Source organism: Strigops habroptila, chromosome 9 (assembly GCF_004027225.2).
Source record: "Strigops habroptila isolate Jane chromosome 9, bStrHab1.2.pri, whole genome shotgun sequence".
Taxonomy (NCBI): domain Eukaryota; kingdom Metazoa; phylum Chordata; class Aves; order Psittaciformes; family Psittacidae; genus Strigops; species Strigops habroptila.
The window spans coordinates 2,545,603-2,565,851 of record NC_044285.2 but is presented as its reverse complement, the minus strand read 5'-3'; the positions used below and the strand labels follow the sequence as shown (position 1 = coordinate 2,565,851).

The following is a 20,249-nucleotide window of genomic DNA, read 5'->3' as shown; positions in this document are numbered from 1 at the left end:
GTGTCCCTGCCCATGGCAGGGGGTTGGAACTGGCTGAGCTTTAAGGTCCCTTTCAACACAAACCATTCTAGGATTCCCTGTGTAGGTCAGGTGACAGGACTAGCTCTGCTGTAGATGTGCACTGAGAACTACTGAAACAGCGACCCTTGACACTACATTGCTCTCTGTTCCCTATTCTTACTGGCTTTATATGTGAAGACAGTTTAGACAGGGTTTTAAGATATGGAGGTAATTTAATTTTCTTCTTGATAGTCTGGAATTCTTGCATAATAAAGCACAGCTATTCAGGGTTTACTTTTGCTATGCAATCAACTACTAAAATTACCACATTCATTTGAAGCATAGAGTGCTACTCAGGTAAAAATGTAAAGAAAACTTCTTACAGTATGAATTCCCATCCACCAAATCAGACTGCTTTTGTTGATGGGCCTAATATTAAATTAAAATCTCCAGGTCTATTATATACTTCAACAAGTACAATATTAATACATTTTCAAAAGTTATTTTAAGCCTCCCTCCAAAAAAGAATGCAGTAAGTTACAGTTATTAGCACCAGACTAAAAGATCCAAAATGATGATAACCCTTCAATATATAACAACTATATTTTTGCTTTAAAAAGCACTTCCCATTGCTTCCTATTAAAGACGTGAATTAATAAGGCACGGTTCCCAGGAAACCTGAAAGTATGGAAAGAGTGCCTATTTCCATGTATGCCACTGGCTCCAGTTCTGACGATAAAGGCAAGTTTCTGGCATACGACAGACATCTCTAAAGCCAGAATGAATAGAAAAAACCCTGCTGTGATGTCAGTCAAACAAAAGGTCACTGAACTCACACAATGTAAAGCTGAACAGGGTTTGGCCTAAAGTATTTGTGCTATAAGCAACCAGAAATACTTTTACAATGCCTTTGTAAGCCAGGGCTGCAGGGTCTGTTAGTGTCTCCACAACTGGCTCTGGAGTTGGAGCTAAAATTATCTCCTTCACAGCTCCGACTGCCGGTCATTCCAGGTTAACTGCTGTGGAGGGAGGTCTGACTGAAATAGCTCAGTAGTGGAGCCGGGTACGTGAGGCCAGGTGCTGGCAGGAGCCTGGTGTGAGGCCAGGTTCATGTTGGGAGAGTTACTCTTTCTTTACAAGAAGGTAGCTGAGGAAACAGCCAGGTTCCCACTTGGATCGTCCAAAATACAAAGCAGCTATCGCCAGGTCCTTCTGCCTGCTAAACTGGAAATTGGTGCTGCTGAACTGGCCTGCCTCCCTCTGTAAGAAAAAACATCTTTTTTCAAGGTTAACAGGACTAACAGTCATTTCCCAATTACATGGCTAAATATTAGGAGGAACCTGTAGAGTTTTCTGTCTTTTTTCCCCCTATTTTTGAATGACATCAATATTCTGCCTGTGGAAGACACACAATAAAAGCAAAATTACAGCCGTCTGTTTTTATCCGATTCCTACTTTATCACTTGAAGTTTAATATATTTTACTCTGGAATGCTGTCTAATATGCTAGTTGTATCCTGAATATGAAGTAACATTTCTGAATGATAGGATATTGCTTCCCTCTGTGATCTATCTTCAATTAAGGAATGCTCTCAGGAAATGACACTTTGGGATCAGCAAATGCCAATCTTCTACCTGGGCAATTTTCGAAAAGAAATCCTCCATCCCTCCAAGCCCGCATTGACTTTTACAATTAAATTACATTTAATAGAAATATTTCAGCTGCCTAATTTCTCAGTTCTGGGGGCTTGGTACATGAAAACATTTACTGGTTAATAATTTCTAATGTAATAGCTGAAAGAAAATTCTTTCAAAAAATAAATAAAAGGGAATCCAGCTAGAAATTAAAAGGGAGCATAGAGCTTTCTTTTCTGATAAGAGCTTGTGACCTCCCTTTCCTGTAATAGCAGCTAGTAACGGCTTCTGCAAATTCCAAATGCAGAAACTAACTCAAGCCAAAGCTAACTTACAGTAATTAAATGAAATAAGCCATAAAGAGAGTAAGGCACTGGCTGCTCTAATACTTCAGGGATTTCCCCAGAAGCTGTCTTTAACTTTCAGAAAACACTAAACAGGAAAATACGTTATTTTAAAAGTGGAGATGGAAAAATAACCCTTTGCTTACTCTGAGAGCAGTCTGTCCCTATCCAGCCCGGAAAGCACTGACACGCTCCATCGATTGGATTGCATGTCCCGTTCTCGGTGCACTGACAGACCTCAGCACAGTTCTTCCCATATTTTCCACTGGGACAGACTGTGAAAATAAAAAAGGCAGTTTACTGAAGGCTCTTCATAATGAAGATGAGGAAGTCACAGGGCTTAACATTTAGCAATTAGAGATAAAAGTAATCACAATACTTTTTTTTGCTGAAGCCAAACGGGCAAAGTTGGTCTGGAAAGAAGGAAAACGCATAAAGTATTCAAGACCATTTTGTTTCCTTACATCTGAGGTATAAAAACAACAGCAAAAAGTAATCTTGAAATCCATTTTTCTGCTGGAAAATTAATCTAATACTGTTAGGAGATTACAGTTATTAAAAAGCATTATGGAAGGATGAAAAGAAGAGAGAAAAAAACAGAGAAAAGGGGTTATTGAGAAAGGAAGAGAACAGTAAAGTTGAGGAGAATTCAAAGTGTAGCAACAAACACAAGTACATGGCTGAAAGGGATTGATCTGGGGACCTGGCCAAGGGATCCCTTAGTGCAGTCCCTGAAATAGGGTCCTGAGCTCGCTCAGAGGATTACAATCTCAGCAATAAGAACTACAAAAGTAGGAAAGGAACATTTTAGTCTAAGTATCAGCCTTGTGAAGAAGTCTCAAGAAGATGAAGAGCAATGGGGATTCTTACTTCCAGGTCTGTCACTAGAATCTAAATCCCTTGTATTGTATGACTGATAGTGCCAACAATAATGGACCAAAAGCTGCCAATCTTACCACCCGGTATGATGGGCGATGTCCAAGCCATGGGTATTATCCTAGGAGGCCAGTGCCCATGAAATGGCCGATAGCAAGAAGAGGCTGAAAGAGCTGTAGTGCTGCAATACCGGGCATGCCAGAGGGCCTAGCTCATCATGGTCCTGATTCCTTCTGGATTAAACAGTGGTGAGACATGAAATTGCCTTTGGTAGTAAACACACTAGGCTTTGCTGAAAATCAACTTTCAGCAGTGTTGGTGGGAGGCAGGCTCCCAGCTTCTCACAGGTGCAAATCATGCTGCAGAGAGCAAATCAGGACTAAGGCTGCCTCTTCCAGAAGTATTTTTACCATACAAGTCTGGTGGAAGACTACTCCCACAAATACAGCACATATCCAGTTGCTGAAATGTCATGCTTGTCTTTTGGCATCTGTTCACCTATTCCTCTCCAGCACCCCTTGCTGTAGTAAGTGTTCAATTAAATTGTAAATGTGGTTTCCAAGGATTATATATATATTTGACTGACAGCTGTTAAACAGATGTGCTACATCCTAACAAAATCAGCATCTATTTCCGTTTGCCCACCTAGCTTACTCCTGAAGTTGGAAGAAAGGAAACTCTAAGTCTTTTGAGAGTCATCTTGTAACAGCCTAAGCACAGTGACATAAAATTAATAGACATGTAGATCTCCAACCTCCCACCAACTTACTGGAAATCTTTAATGTTAAAGTTGATGGAAAGCTCTGCTCAGTAATAAATGAAATGTTTAATTTCTGTGCTCTTATTGGCTCTGTTCTCTGACAAAAACAGATGTATTTTCAAAACAAGATAAAACATACAGTCCATCTTTGCAAAGGATGTAACAAATGGAACTGGACTTGTATCCTGGTAAATAATGGTGATGTCAAAAAAGTGATTAAGGCACCTCCCTGAATTACGTAGCTGTTTTACCACTTCAGCCCCCCTCACTTCCTCATAAGTAGTCTCTGCAGGTGACCTCAATCTATCCTGACTATGAATCAGCCGTAGATTGAAATCCTGAGCTGTGATTCATTTGCTTTTATACAATATGCCATCCTCTATTCTTACTGTGGCAGAAACCTAAGAATGTGCATGCTGTTGTGTTCTGCATGCATTTCTATATACTATGGACTTATCTGTGGGAGTTGATAAAGTTGGTTTGGGCTTTCAAATTGTGTGCTAAACAGAACAGTTCTCTAACTGAAAAGAGATAAAACTAAACACAATATACAAACACAATGAAAAGAACAATGCACAGACACAAAGAGAGAGGGAAGGAAAGAAAAGCCCTCCTATCACAGAAAGAGCAAAACCTGAAATGATCTGGCAGCCTAGGTTCTCACATGTGCTACATCACTATTCAGTTCCAATGCTCTATATAAAGCAGTTCAATGCAATATTTTTATTGCATCTTTAAGATGGAGACAGATAACATCACTTTTATGAAGGCTGGATTTTTTATATGTACAAAAAAATAGTTCTCAAAAGACTCCCTTAAAATAGGAGCTGATTTGCACTGCAGCATGGAATGCTAATGAATCGGGGAAAGATTTGTGATCCAAACAGTGGTGCTGACAGAGGCAACAGGTTATACTTTATGAAAGGAACACTTTGGTTCTGCACAGCGAGAGCTAGCAGAGGGGTTCCTATGTGTGAGCACCTCTTGTCTCAGTGAAATAGTATGATGCTCTCCAGAATGTCAAGGCAGAAGGATTACAAAACTTGTCCTGCCAAAATGGTTGTTCTCATTAATTTAAGTAACCAGGCTGAGGATTGGCACAGTGACTCTCCTATAAGGAGGTGAAATGCAACTACTAGCACTTTCTCAAATGCCTCAAACATTTTTATACAGAGCTGTAAAGTAAGAACTAATACCTCTTCAGGAGCAATCTGGGTGTACAATGCAGACAGCGATGTTAATTAACTATAAAAGCCCAGAAGTGGGACTCCAAAAGTCCCTGTGGGATGTCAGGTGTGTTCTAGCAGCGATAAGAAATTATCAATCCATCTTGCTACCTGATTGTGAAAGATATTCATAAAACAGCTGCTTAGTTCTTTGCTGCTCAGAATCCTTAGCACAACCACCTCAACCTGTGCAATTTCAAAGGTTACACAGCTCCGTGCATGCATGTGCTGCTGGTGGAAGAATGTCCCTGCTGCCAGAAAAGAGATGGCACAAGGAGATGAAAATTCAAAAGCGAAATCCTCCTTTCACATTTTTTCTAATGGAAAACATTAATTAGCATTTTTCCCTCTACAAAATAAAGTTACATGTTAACTCATTATGACAAACTGCAACACAAATTGATTTTAATTAGGACATGAATATTTTAAAATTAATTTGGTGGATAGATGAACATTTCAAAGGAAAACCAGAAGTGCTGAACATCTGAGCAAAAATAAAATAGTTTTCTTAAGAGGATAATTAGCCCTGGTTACACTTTGAAATCTGGCTAACTTCTCACAGAAAATGGACAAATTCACCGAAATATGTTCATTTTAATCAATTAATTGCTATAATGTTTAGTTGACTATACAGCACAGGAAAAAGAAAACATGGTTATACTTAATCTATGTTTAATGATTTTGTATAAGTGCTGTCTGCAATTCCTACCTCACTGAAAAGCAAGTCATTAAAAGGTGTCAGTTCAATTTTTAAAGGGATGGTGACTTCACGAGGGCAGGAGCCATTACAAGTCACCCCCTTTAAATCTGTATGTAGGAAAGTCCCACAGCAGTATGCAACGCAGAATACTGTAATGATTTTGGGGGCATTTTTAGGAGAAAACTGAAAATAAAACCTATGTTAAGAGCAGACTAACTTTAAAAGGTACAGAAAGGTGATGGGCATCAGGGGGAGTTGAAGCTACTCTTCACCTGTGGAAATTAACTCACTTTCCCAACCTTATTCCAAATTTTTCTGTCTCCTGCACTTGTGTTTGAATGCATGCAATTTTAGCTATTCCCAGTCAGGTCCTAGACAGTGTAAATAAGGTTCCATGCATTAACTGGGTGTTTGGGCTTGTGTATCTGTATTAAGCCTTTACCTTAAGTAGTATCTACACCTCCTACATGAAGGTGTCATCAACACTTAGGATACAAGAGGCTGAGCAGGAAGAGAAATGAAACCATTGGATGGCTGATATATTTACAGCAGGTGTCTCATTCCATATTCATTTCAATACAGAGCAGCAGACCTGTTTTATTTATGAAAGCAGGAGCACATCATATTTACAAAAGGATGACTAAGTACCTATTTGCATTTTCCCTCTAAAGTAAAGAATTTCTTGTGATCTAAACTTCTGAAACAAAGAAAAAAGGCAGGGACCTTGTGATCGGTCACAGACACAGAAACTTGGGAAAGGAGATGGCATTTGGGGGTCTGGGGCTCAGTACCTTGGTTGCAGAGAGCACCAAAGAATCCAGGCAAGCAGTCGCAGTGTCCTGACACGTGGTGACAAGGCCCGCTGCTGTGCACACACTGAGGGCAGGGCTGGCTGCAGTGGTGCCCGTAAAAGCCAGGGGGACAAACTGGGGACAACACAAAGTGACAAAATGAGCCATCACAGGTTTTCACATTTCTCACTGCTAAGAGCTTCAGAATTCTCTCTCTTAATCACAAACCAATGTTTCTTAATTTATAAAACCACAATTTTGTGAACAGCTGAGATTAGGAAGCTTGCTGGAGTATTCCATGTTAATAAAGTGTGAGCTCTGAGTAAAGCTGCTCCTGTTCAAACATTCACACCATCCTACCTTACACAAATCCTTGGCTATTAAATAATACAGCAGAGCGCTCTCAGCAGCTTCTCTCTCTTGACACTAGTTTGAGTCTGCTCCAGCTAAACTCTTTCACAAAACATGGGAGTTTAAGATGTTCAAGACCTCACAGCCTACTGGCAGATACTGTTAATATACATATTCCAAAGCTTTTATGACAGGTAGGAAGAGAAACCCTTACCCCTGTACAGACTACAGAAACCCAGAATGCCATTTCCTTTGGAAATTAAGCTAAGAAACCAGAGAAGGTGAATTAAAACCTCAATATTTTATGTCTAAACAACTTGTCAAAAGCTGATTTCTACACATATTAGGTGCAATGGCGTGTTAAACTGGGACAGTCAGTTTACACATGCCATTGCAGAGCAGCATCCACCAGTTATGAACAGAATCTAAAAATGGTAATTACAGTAACAGCATACAAAATCACCTAATTTGCATCAGTAATCACACCGGATAGATGACTAAACTTGTCATGAACTGTATGTTTAATTTGATTAAAACCTGGATTGAAATTATTATAGAATTTGTACATAAGGTATACTGCCAAGATTATGGCTCACTAGCTCTTATAAACACATATCGTTGCTTCTAAGCACATGTAGAATGGAAAACCATTGACTGTCCAAACATTCAGTGCAATAGATAAGCTCAAAGGAATGTTAAATTGCTGTAAAGTGACTGAGGAAATGACTTTATATGTTTTTATTTTTCCTCCTGTGATTCTCTGCTACATAGTTCTGGCTCAGTGGTTACTATATCATGTCCATTCTATTTTTCCACCTAATGAGAGTTTTTCTCTTGGTTCGTCTCTTCACAGAGGGTGTCAGGTTCTTACACTACTGCAGATTTCCAGCTGGAGCTTAGCTGACAGGTTTGTTGATGATGCACTTGCTATAAAACAACCTGGATCATTCCTGAAGACATATCTGCAGGCCTAAGCAGTAAACTATCCTGGTGTCTCATGTAAACCTGATTACAGACAGAACAAGTTGGATGAGCATCATCTTCAGTACTAAGTTACAGGCTAAATTCTGTTTCTAAAGGAATTTCCAAGAGGAAAATTGGAATGATTTTGAAAGTAAACTTAGCAAGCTAAAGCTACCTTCACCTACGAGGTGTCCTCTTCACAAGGCAGTCTTGAGCCTGTATCCCCCAGAAGAGGTGGAAGGAAGCTGAGTTCCCTGGCTGTATATTCACAGAGAGGCATTTCAGCAACATGAGGCAATAGCAGAAGAACCCACAGGACCTCTCTGCTGTCACTCCAGTGGGGAGAAAGATTTCTCCCCATTAGGTTCTTAACAAATATCCTCAGGGATCGGCCTGATTACTGGAGTTGCAAACTGGGGACACGCTTTGCCTCTTGTAGCCTACATGCCATCAGCTGGTAGAACCAAGCTAGGTTTTTTTTCATCTCAGGAAGGTCAGAAACTATTAACTTCTGGAAGTTTTGCACTTTTAAGGTTTCAAATTTGTAAAACAATTTCTTCCCCAATTCCCTGAAGCTCTGAGCACCACATTTTAGCCTTGGAGAGAGGTTTTACAGCTATATAGATATGCTGAAGCACCTGGAAATTGGGGTTTGTAATGGAAATGCTTATAGGCCATTAACTACAGCAGTGTTAGAGGTCATCGTTATAATGGCTTTAAATAAAAATTGTCAGCTACAAATTATTTTTAGAGATGAGTGTGTTCTACTGTCAAGTATAACTGGTGAAATCAAGGGGATACATGAACTGGGCATGCAGAATATCTTACAGGAAGAACAAGAGCTGCTGCAGAAAAGAAAGACAAACCCATTTCTTGTTTACACAGGAAGATGCTTGAGCGTAGTTTGCATCAGTGAATAAGGGTCCCTAAGGGGAAAATACAGCTTCCCAGATAGAGCAAATGACAGGATTTTTATCTCCTCGGCACATTTTAATATGTAGCAGCAGAGCATCAGACAGGAGCTATTTCAGGCAGATGTGTTTCTTTTTCTGGCCTATAAGAAAACATTGTCTTGTTATTTTTGTCATTATGTGATGGGTCATAGCTGACTGTGTTCAATAGGTATTCTGTACTTCACCATGACTTAACTGTAAGTCTCGTTTTGCCCAGATCCTGCCAAGTTTGGTATGTAGAAGTGTTCCTTGCTAGCTTTTGCCTTTAGTAAGTCACGAACTAAAGCAGCTCAGAAACGCGTGGCTCTGTCTGTCTCGTGTCATAAATGAACATTTCTACCTCTTTGCTTCTGCCATCACATCTACCACAGCCTGCCCAGAGAAGCTGTGGCTGCCCCATTCCTGGCAGTGTTCAAGGCCAGGTTGGACGGGGCTTTGTCTAATAGAAGGTGCCCCTGCCCATGACAGCGGGTTGGAACTGGATAAGCTTCAAGGTCTCTTCCAACACAAACCATCCTATGATTCTATGATCTATGGAAAATCTTACTTCTCTGGCACAAGGGTCCTCTGTATCCCGGTGCACACTCACAAGTGCCATCCTCTGGGGAGCAGGATCCTCCGTTCTCACAGTTACAGGAGATGGAGCAGTTTGGTCCCCAGCGGCCCTGGGTGCAGATATTGTCACAGTGGATGCCTATAGATGTAAAGGCACACATTAGGTTTCACACACCTTAATCTGCTCATTGATCAAAGAAACATTTGGCTGGACTGATACTTCATAGTACATCACAGAGCAAACAAAGAAGCCTGGAAAGGAAATCACTATCCTTTTATCTGCTTAATAAAGTGAAAATTAAGAAAGTGCCAAAGAGGTGAATTTTGTAGGTGTTATTGGGCTCCTGTTCAGTCCTTAGCACCATTAAAGAAACTCTGCATGCCATCTGAGAGATGAAGGTCAGGAATTGCTTTAAAGTCACAAAATACCTCAAAAAACTGGTCTGGAAATATGCAGTTGATCAAAGCTTGGTTACTTAACTGGTGTGTTGGAAGACCTAAAAAGAAAAATCAGGGTTCTGCAAAAACATGTCCAGTATTTGGATTCTTGAACATATTCAGTTCTGTGTTGTGTATGGTGCACTTCCCAGCATAAAGTGCTCTGGTTTGTTATGCACATACCCCACATCCACCCAAAGCTCTCTGAGTTCTGTTAATGAATGGAGTTCTGGTCTAGCAAATGGCCATATGTGGGCACAGGCTGATTATTTGCGTGTTAAATGGAGACCGAGATCTGCCAATCCAGCTCCAAGTGATTCCCAGGGTTGTTGTTTGATATTCATTATTACGAAAAGCAAAGCTTGGAAACACTGAAAGAAGCCTACAGCCAGAAAGCTTAACATGAGGATTCTGGCATTGTTTCAACTGGTTTTAACTGGTGACTTTTAAAAACAACCTTGTGCCATGGCTTGTCACATACAGATGTAACCTAAGGATTTGATCCTGAGCACCATAATTTGTCCAAGAGGCTCTTACTCCACTGGGATAAGACAGTAGCAATACCTGCAATTAGCAGAGCTATTTGCATGATCAAGGGCTCCTTGGATTGAAAAAGCTTTGCAGGATCATGAACTAGGAGAGACTTTAAGCAGTGCCAGCTGCAGGGAGTGGCAGCGGTAGCAGCACGCTGTAGATACTGATAACAACAGAAAAAGTGAATCACAGGCTGGCTCGAAAATCTTCCCAACAACATTACCACACCAGGTGCCTTACAACTGCAGCACGGAGATTTGACGGTCTACACACACCCCAGCTAGACTTTCAACATGAAGATGTTCTTTATCATCCATGCACACGTCCCCACTGCATAATGGGATAAATGCAGACAAGGGCTCCGAGAGCCCCAGCCTCAGCCAGAGGTTGGATTAGCGCCTTGCTAAGGAGAAATACAATCCCAAGTAATTTCCTCCACCTGATAACTTCATCTGGATGCTACAGGTAATGGACTGTATTTGTGAAGCTGTGATCTGTACAGTCACCAAACTTTGAGGATTATTAAATCAGCTAGAAGTCATTATAAACACACTTACAGTGCAGTTTCAAGTTGGTTTTATAAATCTCTGAAGTTAATACAGTAAGAAATACTGCAGAGCCAAAATTTCCCTTTTCTGAAGACTAATCACACAATTATAATGTCCCTTCCTAGAAAATCTTAACCAAGTCTGGCAAAAGTACAGTTTGAAATGGGGTTTCTAGTAATACATGATCCTAGCTTTATTTATAAAGAGACATGGTCCATGCAGTAGAGCTGAATAAAAACCACATTAAAATGCAGTAAAAACATAATACAAGCTCAATCCCTTGATATCTAAGTAAAAAAATATGGAAAAAAAGTAATGAAAGAAGAGGCAAGGAACATTTGTGTTAGTAAAGCCAAGAAAAACAATTATTTTAACAGTATTCCCTACTCCCTTTGAAATCAAACATATCCTTACTTAAACAGTAAATGTTTTGTGTGTACATTTATGTAATACATCTACAGCACTCTGTAATTAAAAAGTCAAACAATAAATTGTAAATAAATAAATGCATTTGGTATTTATACATCCATATATATGATCATTTATAGTTGTGAGAGTCTCAGCGTGAGCTCCCAGAAATGAAATTGAGACACAAATGTAGAAAAATGTGTATCTTTTCCTCCTGACTGCAGCATTAAAACCACAATTCTCTCATCGTCAATGGGCTATTTATACATGGAGACAATTAAACAGCATTATTTCTTGTCTCTTCTGGCAAAGTTTGGGGAAGAATGACATTGGCTCCTTTCTCTTGAAAGGTAGCTGAATTAGAATGCTGTGGCTGTTCTGTGCAGCAGCAAAGTCCTTCCTTTAGCAATGAATAATGAGGGATGTCTTCCCGCTCCTAACGAAGGCAATGAGTCATTGTGGAGCCGATTGTTGTAAGGAAATGTAAAGAGGGGGGAAGAGGAAACCTTCCAGAAGACACTGATACCCATTATAGCAGTTATTTATTTGTACATTTTCGGAAGACAACCAAGAAGATGCCGCAATCAATTTTTATTACTTTATATTACTCTAAGTTAATTCTCGTGGAAGACTTCATTTTTGGAGGCTCCTACACACACTGAATAGCAAATATAAATGAGAAATTAAAATTGCATCTGGACATGCATATCTTAGGGAATTGTGGTAAAAAAAGCACCTTAATTTTACAATCCCCTAACTTGAAGCATATGCAGGGGGAGTCCATCCCTCCCAGCTGCTTTACAACTGGAGTCAGTGAAGCAGCAAGCAGCTTTAATGGAAAACTTTAGTATTTACTAAAGAAATTTGCTGATGAACATTTCTGACAAGCAATTAGTTTTCCATTGCCAGAAATACAAAAAAATGCTGAAGTTGACACATCTCTGTTATCTCATGTTATGACCACAGATTTCTGACTTATGAACAAAATCCTTGTTTCACAAGCATGCTATAGAATCAGAAAGACAACTACCAGAAGTCCTTGAAGCTGCAGGAAGCAGTTCTATACATAAACTCTATTGCCTAGATACCAGGAAATTATCTTACTGCCTCAGGCTGTAGTTCACAATTGCAGATACTAGTATAAAATTACACTTTCAAGACTTTAAACAATGTTCTGGGGGTGAATTGTAAATGAAATTCACATAACTTACATAAATTTATAGTTATCCACTGTATGTGGGCAAAGGACATTCGCACTCTCATTCTGTAAGCCAGAGTCAAGGTGAGAGCCAAGACTGCTGCGGATTTTAACTCCGCCTGTGAGATGGCAGCCACAAAACCTCCACATCCCAGCGTGGATTTGGAGTGCTGGATTGCTGCAGACACTGTCTGCTCTCCAGTAGGATTTCCACTGCTGTCCTTTGGACTGCTCCGTGTGTGGTATTTAGCGGACAGACCCAGGAGTGGCTTCACTTCCCACTCCTAGCACCATCTTCCTTGGCTCACACATTGGGTAGGAAAAGCAGCACAAAGTGCCTCAATTGCTGTTGTGTATATTGTGAAAAACCCAATCTGGAATGAACTGATCCCACCAGAACAGTCATGACTCCTTTAAGGGACAACTACATGGGAGAGCTGTACCAAGCTCTTTCTCCTTAAGGGCCCTTCCAGGATAGTTTACTATCAAGTGGCAAAACAGCTGCTATCTGGGACATCAGGAATACCTGGAGTATCTCTAGCCCAGACTTCCCGAGGGTGAAGCAATCAGATTATGCAGGTATCTTCCAATGAAAAGCTGAAGATTGTACCTCAATAAAGGAAAGCACCAGGGATAGAGGTAGAGGAGGAAGCGTGTCTGGCAAGAGCACTGGCTGGTGGAGACTCCTCAAGTCACGTGTGCTTTATGGTAGTAATATATACCACATATTGCAGTCCAGCTCTGCTGCAAAGTGGCTAGAGGTGTGTGCCTCGTCACTCAATGTGATATAAGCTGGTGTCTGGCTCTACAGAACAGTGTAAATTTTTACCAGATGAAGTCAGTTCTTTGTATTAAAATTTAGAAATGGAGTTGTGAAGGATTCAGCTAACATCCATACAACTGTCATGAAAAGGACCAAGAAAAAAGGGAAAAAACCAAAACCCAAGTCGTACAACTGGGATGTAAGGTCTCTATTGAAGAGCTACTTCATACACTGTGTCCATTAATAACCTTCAATGGCTTCAATGCAAGTTTGTCAAAGTAATGCAGATTTAGCACTGCCTGTAACTGTACCACGCTGAAGGACTTTGGAGGGTGAAATTCCTGAAAGCCAGACACAAGCAGAATTCCCTTTTTCCCCCTCTCCAGCTTACTTGTGCAATTGCACTCGTGCTTGGGGATTACGTCTCTAGACCTTAATAAAGCCTGCCATTGTTTCTCTGCCTTGTCTCCAGACAGTTGGAAACTAATACTCCAACCACAACAGAAGAACAAAAATGGATGGAATAAATGAAAGCCAGTGGCCTATTTTTGACCACTGCTATCCCCTTGACAGTAGCCTCTGCAGCAGGGCCTGCATGCTGCCCAGCATCTAATTATATTTCAGGGATGTAGGAATTTGATAAATTATAGGATGTGGCTCCCTTCCCCCCCATGTACTTTAATTTTACATCTACCAGTGTACAACTGTAATTATTTCCCTGAATAAGATCTTCAGCTCTTTTTTTTTTTCAACAGACACAATCCAAAGACAGATGCAACATCAATTAGCAATGACAGGAATGATTCCAGCAGACATTTGAATCCAACACAAACATTGTGCTCTCCTCCACCTGTCTTTCAACATGACATGAAGTCATAATAATCTCTTATTTCTGGCATTTGAATAGCTTTGGGGAAAAAAAATGCTTTTTATGCATAAATAGGCACTGGATTTATGCAGCAATCCAGGGGAGGCCTGGAGTTTGGTGAGTCACGCTTGGCTTTGATCTGGAATGCCTGCGAGCTTTTGTCCCTGGCACTACTAAGCCCTAATGGTGGTTTGTCTACCTGTTGACACGGTGCATAGTGGCAAAACCACCAGAGTAGCAGTGCTGCTTCAATTGCACAAAATAGCTTAATGATTATAGCTGCAAGGCTATTTTAGATAAGTAATTGTAGAAAGTGGGCCAGCAAGCACTTAATGGTACTGAAATGAGGTATGAGAATGTATCACTGAATGTGATCTCTAGATTTCTATAATCATATGTCCATATTTTCTTTACCCTTACTCTCTTCTCTTTCCCCAGTACTCTTATTGCTGTTACACTTCAGTTTTCCCTATAAATTCTATTTAAATCAGGTTGGTGTTTGAGATTGGATCAGTATGCTTTCCTTAGGGATTATTTTGCTGCTTCAGTCTATAAAGAGTAAAAGAAAATTCAATACGAACATAAGAAAGAACTGTCCAGTTACCTCTGGATCAGCTGTTCAGAGGTGTTACAACAGCAGACAAACAAGAGTTCATAAAGAATACTTAATGCTCTTCTATCACTTTTTGCATCTTCATAGTTATTCTTACCTCAGGCAAACCCTGAAGTATTTGTCTCAGAAACACCACAGCGCTATTCGTGACAGCTCAGCATTTAAGGATGCTGAAGAACAAGAAAATCTGCTTGGGGAGGGCAGCAGATAAAAGGAAAACATAAAGGGATCTCTCATAAAATTAAATGGAAACATTAAGAATTGATGGCTGCTCATCCAGTCTGCAAATAAGCTATTTTTGCTTTTATATAGCGAAACTATTCAACAGAGAGAACAGCAGCCACATTTACATTATCTATGAACTTTTGTGGTGTTAAAAGGCTTTTCTAACTGAATTTTTGTCAAATTGGTGCACTGGAGCCCTTACCTTGCTCAGGGTTGTTCACCGGTGGGCTTCAGAGGGGGCAACTCCTGGGTGTAACAACCCATCAGTCTAAATGAAAGCTCCATGATCTGGTCCTAAATAATGAAGAATAAGCCTTTCCCTGCAGCCAGTGAAAAATTCAAAATTGTCTCTTCTCTCATCATTGCATGGGCGATTTATGCACCCATTAACGTAAGTGTTTTTCTGAAAGTAATATACTTACAGCCTAATGCACCTCTGTGGAGCACTAATCGTACCCCTTTTTTTAATTATCTAGAGAAAACTCCAAATATGAATCATCCAACTCAGGGAATTTATGCAATAAAAGCTTTTGAGGCAAGAGACCTACCTCACAAGAAATGGAATAAGACAAAATGTTTGCGAAAATTAAGAATCATCCTGCTCCCTTTGCTACAGGATATTCTCCAGGGTGCACTATTGCAGGAAGAAAAGTTGCCACCAGCAGAAAGGGCAGATCGTGAAGAAAATGGTACTAAAAGGAGCCAAGACTTGTCCAGTCCAGCTTCACCTTTAGGACACTTCATTCCTACTACTTTTCAAAGTCTGGACATGGTGGTGGGGCAGGAAGGAAGAGAAAGCTGGGAAGATCCAAGCAGACCGTCAGCAGGTAAACAGGAGGGAGGAACATGTAAGTGGGAATAAAAACATACTGCTTTCCTGACTTTTAAACATTCAAGCCCCCAAGCTATGCCATGAGCTACGAACACATCTTAGCAAGAGCTGTTGTACACCTGAACGTGTGCAAACCTATTGCCTTTAATAACACTGACTGAAATTCAACCTCTTCTCCTTTGTGTTGAGCGGGAAGGAAGATGTTTACAACATTTGTCCCTGCAAACACTTTCACCAATAACATATAAATACAATGCTGTAGCTTGCTGGCTGTTTATTGAATGATCTTTTCTTTTTCTTCTTTCACACACAGCATGCCAGCATCCAGTATTTAGTCTGCTGAAATGTTCACAAATCATTTTTCACCACTTCTCACCCACATTTATTTGTAGGTGAAGGCATTGTACACACAGCCTAGCTTATATATAGAATGCCTCCCTATTAAAATGGAAAATGCTTGAATAACTCTAGCACCAGGTTTCATTTTTTCAGAACCCATTAAGTTAGCATTATCCAGGATGCCATCCAAGCTATATCTTTTCACATGAATTTAAAAGCTGTCCTTTAATAAGTGAAAATAAATACAAAGATATTTGTATCTCTTCGGTGTTTATAAGATTAATACTGCAATCATTTGCATGCATGCTTAAGTTGAGCAGTAGGCTTACTGCAGATTCTACTTATAGTCTAAGGGTCTGATCCAACTCCCACTGAATGAGTGGCCAAAATCCAACCGATTTCACGGAAGGTGAAATACACACTAAAGCTGGTGCAGGACAAACACAACTAAACCTCACTCAGATGAGAATCTGGAGCCCCCTAGATATCTGCCAAGGAATGCACAGACATAATTAATGTCAGGACATCAATGAAGTCTTTGATATAACTTCATAATTCATATTTTTGAAAATTAGCCCTATATCAGCAGGAACCATACTTAAAGGTTCCTGTCAAAGAGAGAATTTTTAAGCACAGCCTGACATTAAAATCTTATCAACTCACTTGAAATTAAGTCAATGAAAAATTAAAGCTAATTTCTAATAAGCTTATGTTACATTCATTGACTAAAGGGCACTTGTCGAATCCAGAGAATAAGCATACCTTTTCGTATGGAAACGATCTTCACATTTGAAAGGCAGAGGCCAGAAGAGAGGCTAAAATGAACCATTTTAGAGTGACTAAAATTTTTCTGTCTGTTTAAAGCTAATCGAAGGATACAGAATAATCACAGAAATAGACTATTAATTTAAAAATCTGGAATAAGACTGCCAAAAACGATCAGTGCAAAAATATGGTTTAGATAATGGGATTAGACATCTACAAAACACATGTTTACTAGGAATTTACTGTTACTCCATTCGGATATTTTAGGCTGCGTATTCCAAACCAAGAGAGTACGAAACAGTCTGATGTGGAAAAAAATAAAAAGCCAACCCACGACATTGTGAATTCTAAACCACTGTGGGTCTCTCCAGCAAAAAACCTGTAGGTGCATAAAATAAGTCCTAGATCTTTCTGGTTTTAAAGATATATGGAAAAGTCAGCTACTAATTATATCGGCATGCTCTTGGAGTTGCTCTATTAATGACAATAGAATTATTTTGGCTTCAACCTAGTACAACTGAAGGTTGTACTGGATCTGGCCCTCAGATTATAAAGTGGATAGTGCTGCAACATAAGAAAAGTCATGTTAACACAAGCAAACCCATTTTATGGAAAGCCAGATGGAAAGTTCTTATCTTTTTCGTCAAAGATATACCACCTTCTTGCAAAGAACTCAGGAAAAGTGAAGTTAAAAATACCTTAGAGCTCCCTGGCAGTGGTCAGTGTTTCTTTAAAATTCAAAAAGTCCTTCCCTTGAGTAACAGCCTTATCAGTTTGACTGAATTAATGTGTCCACAGGAGGGAAGAAACATGTTTCTGTGTTTGAGTGACAGTGCAGATGTCACTCGCAGCCTGCAAATTCTCACAAACGTGAAGTCTCATTCCTCAGAGCTCACCTTATCTGTGACCAGCCGACGTTTCCCAACCCCATTAACTCCCTTATACAATCACACGTGGAAATCCCGACAACTTGAGGCTACCACAACTACTGTACAGTATTCCTGGACATGATAAGAGACAACCAGGGCTTATGTTGCTGGCAACGTAGGAAAGTTATTGAGGTTGGAAAGGACAGTGAAATATGTATTTTGATTTCTGTATGTAACAGCAAAGAGGAAAGCTGCTCTTATGAGACGTGAATGAAGCCCGAAGGTGAAAAACACCAACACAACAAGATGTTTCTTCATTACCAGCATATATCATTTTCATGCCTGTATGTGCCATCCTGATTAATTAAGGAAAATCTATGAGGGGTTCTTTCATAATTAACTATGGGATGTACCCTCTTATATTTTCCATCTTATGTCTACTGTACTATCCTATTTTCCCCACACATATTTTTGGGATGTTAAAATCTACTGAATAAAGTTCAGCTTTGGCTATTCAGAAAAGCCTCTGAGTAAAGGAGTTCAGTGGGTAATTGAGATAACATCACTACTGCAGCGTTCTATAAAAAACAGAGCACGATACAAAAAAGAGACAGACAGAACCAAGATTCAGATAAGACAGCATTTCAGATTAAAGGCATTCAGATAAACAGGATTTTAACTGACCTTAACATTTACAGGAATGGAATATATCCCCCTGCAGATCGTTTCCTATTTAATCCCACTGTAATATCTAAAAGGTTAACAAAATACACACTGCCACAATTAACTTGAAGCACATTGACTTGTTAGAAGGAGGAAATGAGCTTGCTGTGAATACCAGCCAGGCCTGTGGCTTTTCTATCTGTAATCTGCTGTCCAACTGTGCAAGGCGGATGGGCTCAGGTCTTAGAAACAGGATGAGCAATGGCTGTGTCTGGCTTTCCAGAGAGTCCTGCTGACCTGGCTCAGGTCAACCACAAAGGAGGCACCTCCCAGAATTGGGGAACAGGCCAGCAGCTACGACCAATTTAATTATTGGTAGAATCAGCTGAAGGCTATGTAGTAATAACTAGTTGGTGTCAGTGAGGAAACATGCTGCCATCAGCCACCTTGAGGAGAGAGGACCAAGTTGATGGGGTTTGCAGTTCAGTTGGCAAAACCCATATGGCTTAGCTGGAGCTGTAATTTCCAGAGCCATTCAGCATTACATCAAACAGAGGAGCATTGCTTCCCCATGTTCTCCCTAGCTTCTGACCCACCCAGCAAGGCTACCAGGGCAGCTGGTCCTTTTCCATCCTGTTTCAGTTTCTTTGTTAAGAAAGAGGAACCTAACTGAAAACATTGAATAAATTGATGACCTTCCCCCTGTCACTGAGCACCCAGGAGAGCAGGGTGCATCGGGGCCAGATGAGACTGATACCTGCTTTTCTAGGACCTATTCGCTTGCAAAGGACTTTCAGCAAATGCTCCACGACACAGCTTTTCCGTGCTTCCATTCTCTCTGCGGATTCAGCGTGTGCAAGATCCCTACTTAACCAAATGCAATTAGCACCGAAGCACTCCATTTTCAAGCAGTTTCATTTTAACCTGAATGCACACAAAATTAACACCTCTTCCACAAACGACAAGTATGTTGGGAGTTTAAAGGCATCTGTGCACACACACACACGTAGAGCTGCAAGCACAGAAGCCATACATATCTAAAATGCATAGCAGAACTGGAGTAAGAGACCCTTAGATTAGACAAGTCTAATCAGCCAAGAGTTGATCCTGCTGCAAGCTACATTTTTGCTTATTAACCTAGCAATATATATGTGAACATGTCTTCTTTTGATTTTCAGGGTTATATGTGTATTTCTATATATATATTTATATATACACACACAAGGTTACACATATGCAGTACTGGTGCAAGCTGGAGAACTCCACTCAGTGCATGGCTGAGCCCTTGTTATTGCAGCTGACATTTGCTTCCCATGGAGGAAAATTCAGCTCTGCATTGAGTCAGCAGGTCACAGATCTGATTTTGTCCCACATCTGAACAAGTTTCACTTTGCCTGTATCGCATGAGAACCTTTTGCTAATGTGGTTTTGGTCTTTTCTGTACAAATGTTATGCTTGCCTTGCTATCTACAAAGCCATTTGTGATACAATGTGCCTGACTACCTACCTGGGTGATTTTTCCACGTGCAATTCCCCACTGAATTGAATGGAACCTGTATACGCATGTCTCCAAGCAGCTTGTTGCCACTGTGCTCATTTATGCATACAGCTGGTTTGCACAGCTCTGTGATCTCCTGGTTGATATGTGGGAATCTCTTCATCATCTTCCCATCTGCCAGGTACACTCAGCTCCTGAAAATTACTTTCCCCCAGCTGGTACACATGGAAGGGCATTGTCCTGAATAATAGTCTTGATGGGTGGCAGTCATAACACAGTAAAAGGATGGTAGGCTGCTATTCACTTACACTGTATGCTATTTTTTACATGCCTGTTTTTTCTTCTTTTCCCACTCTTCCTCCATGCTCCTACCATCTATCAGTCTCTGAAGGTTATATCAGTAACATCTCAAAAAACACTTTAAAGAAAATGGGTTCAATCTTCTCCTTGATCTTTACATAAAACACTGACATCAAGAAGGAGTCCCACATGTGGGATGAACATACAGAATATGCTGTTTCAGATGAAGTTTTGT

At 40.2% G+C, this 20,249-nt stretch overlaps 1 protein-coding gene across 7 annotated transcripts in view; it reads right to left on the bottom strand.

Annotated features, from left to right (window-relative positions):
• MEGF11 (multiple EGF like domains 11) overlaps window positions 1-20,249 on the bottom strand; it is a 269,153-nt gene that overhangs the window by 33,868 nt on the left and 215,036 nt on the right. For all 7 annotated transcript variants that reach the window (XR_003993112.1, XR_003993113.1, XM_030497267.1 and 4 more), the window contains 3 exons: window positions 9,146-9,292; window positions 6,332-6,466; window positions 2,125-2,253 (listed from right to left, as the gene is read on the bottom strand). Coding sequence is in view for 5 of the 7 variants with exons in the window: in XM_030497267.1 (XP_030353127.1) it covers window positions 2,125-2,253; window positions 6,332-6,466; window positions 9,146-9,292 (411 nt within the window). In the remaining 2 variants the exon portion in view is untranslated. The remainder of the gene's footprint in view (window positions 1-2,124; window positions 2,254-6,331; window positions 6,467-9,145; window positions 9,293-20,249) is intronic.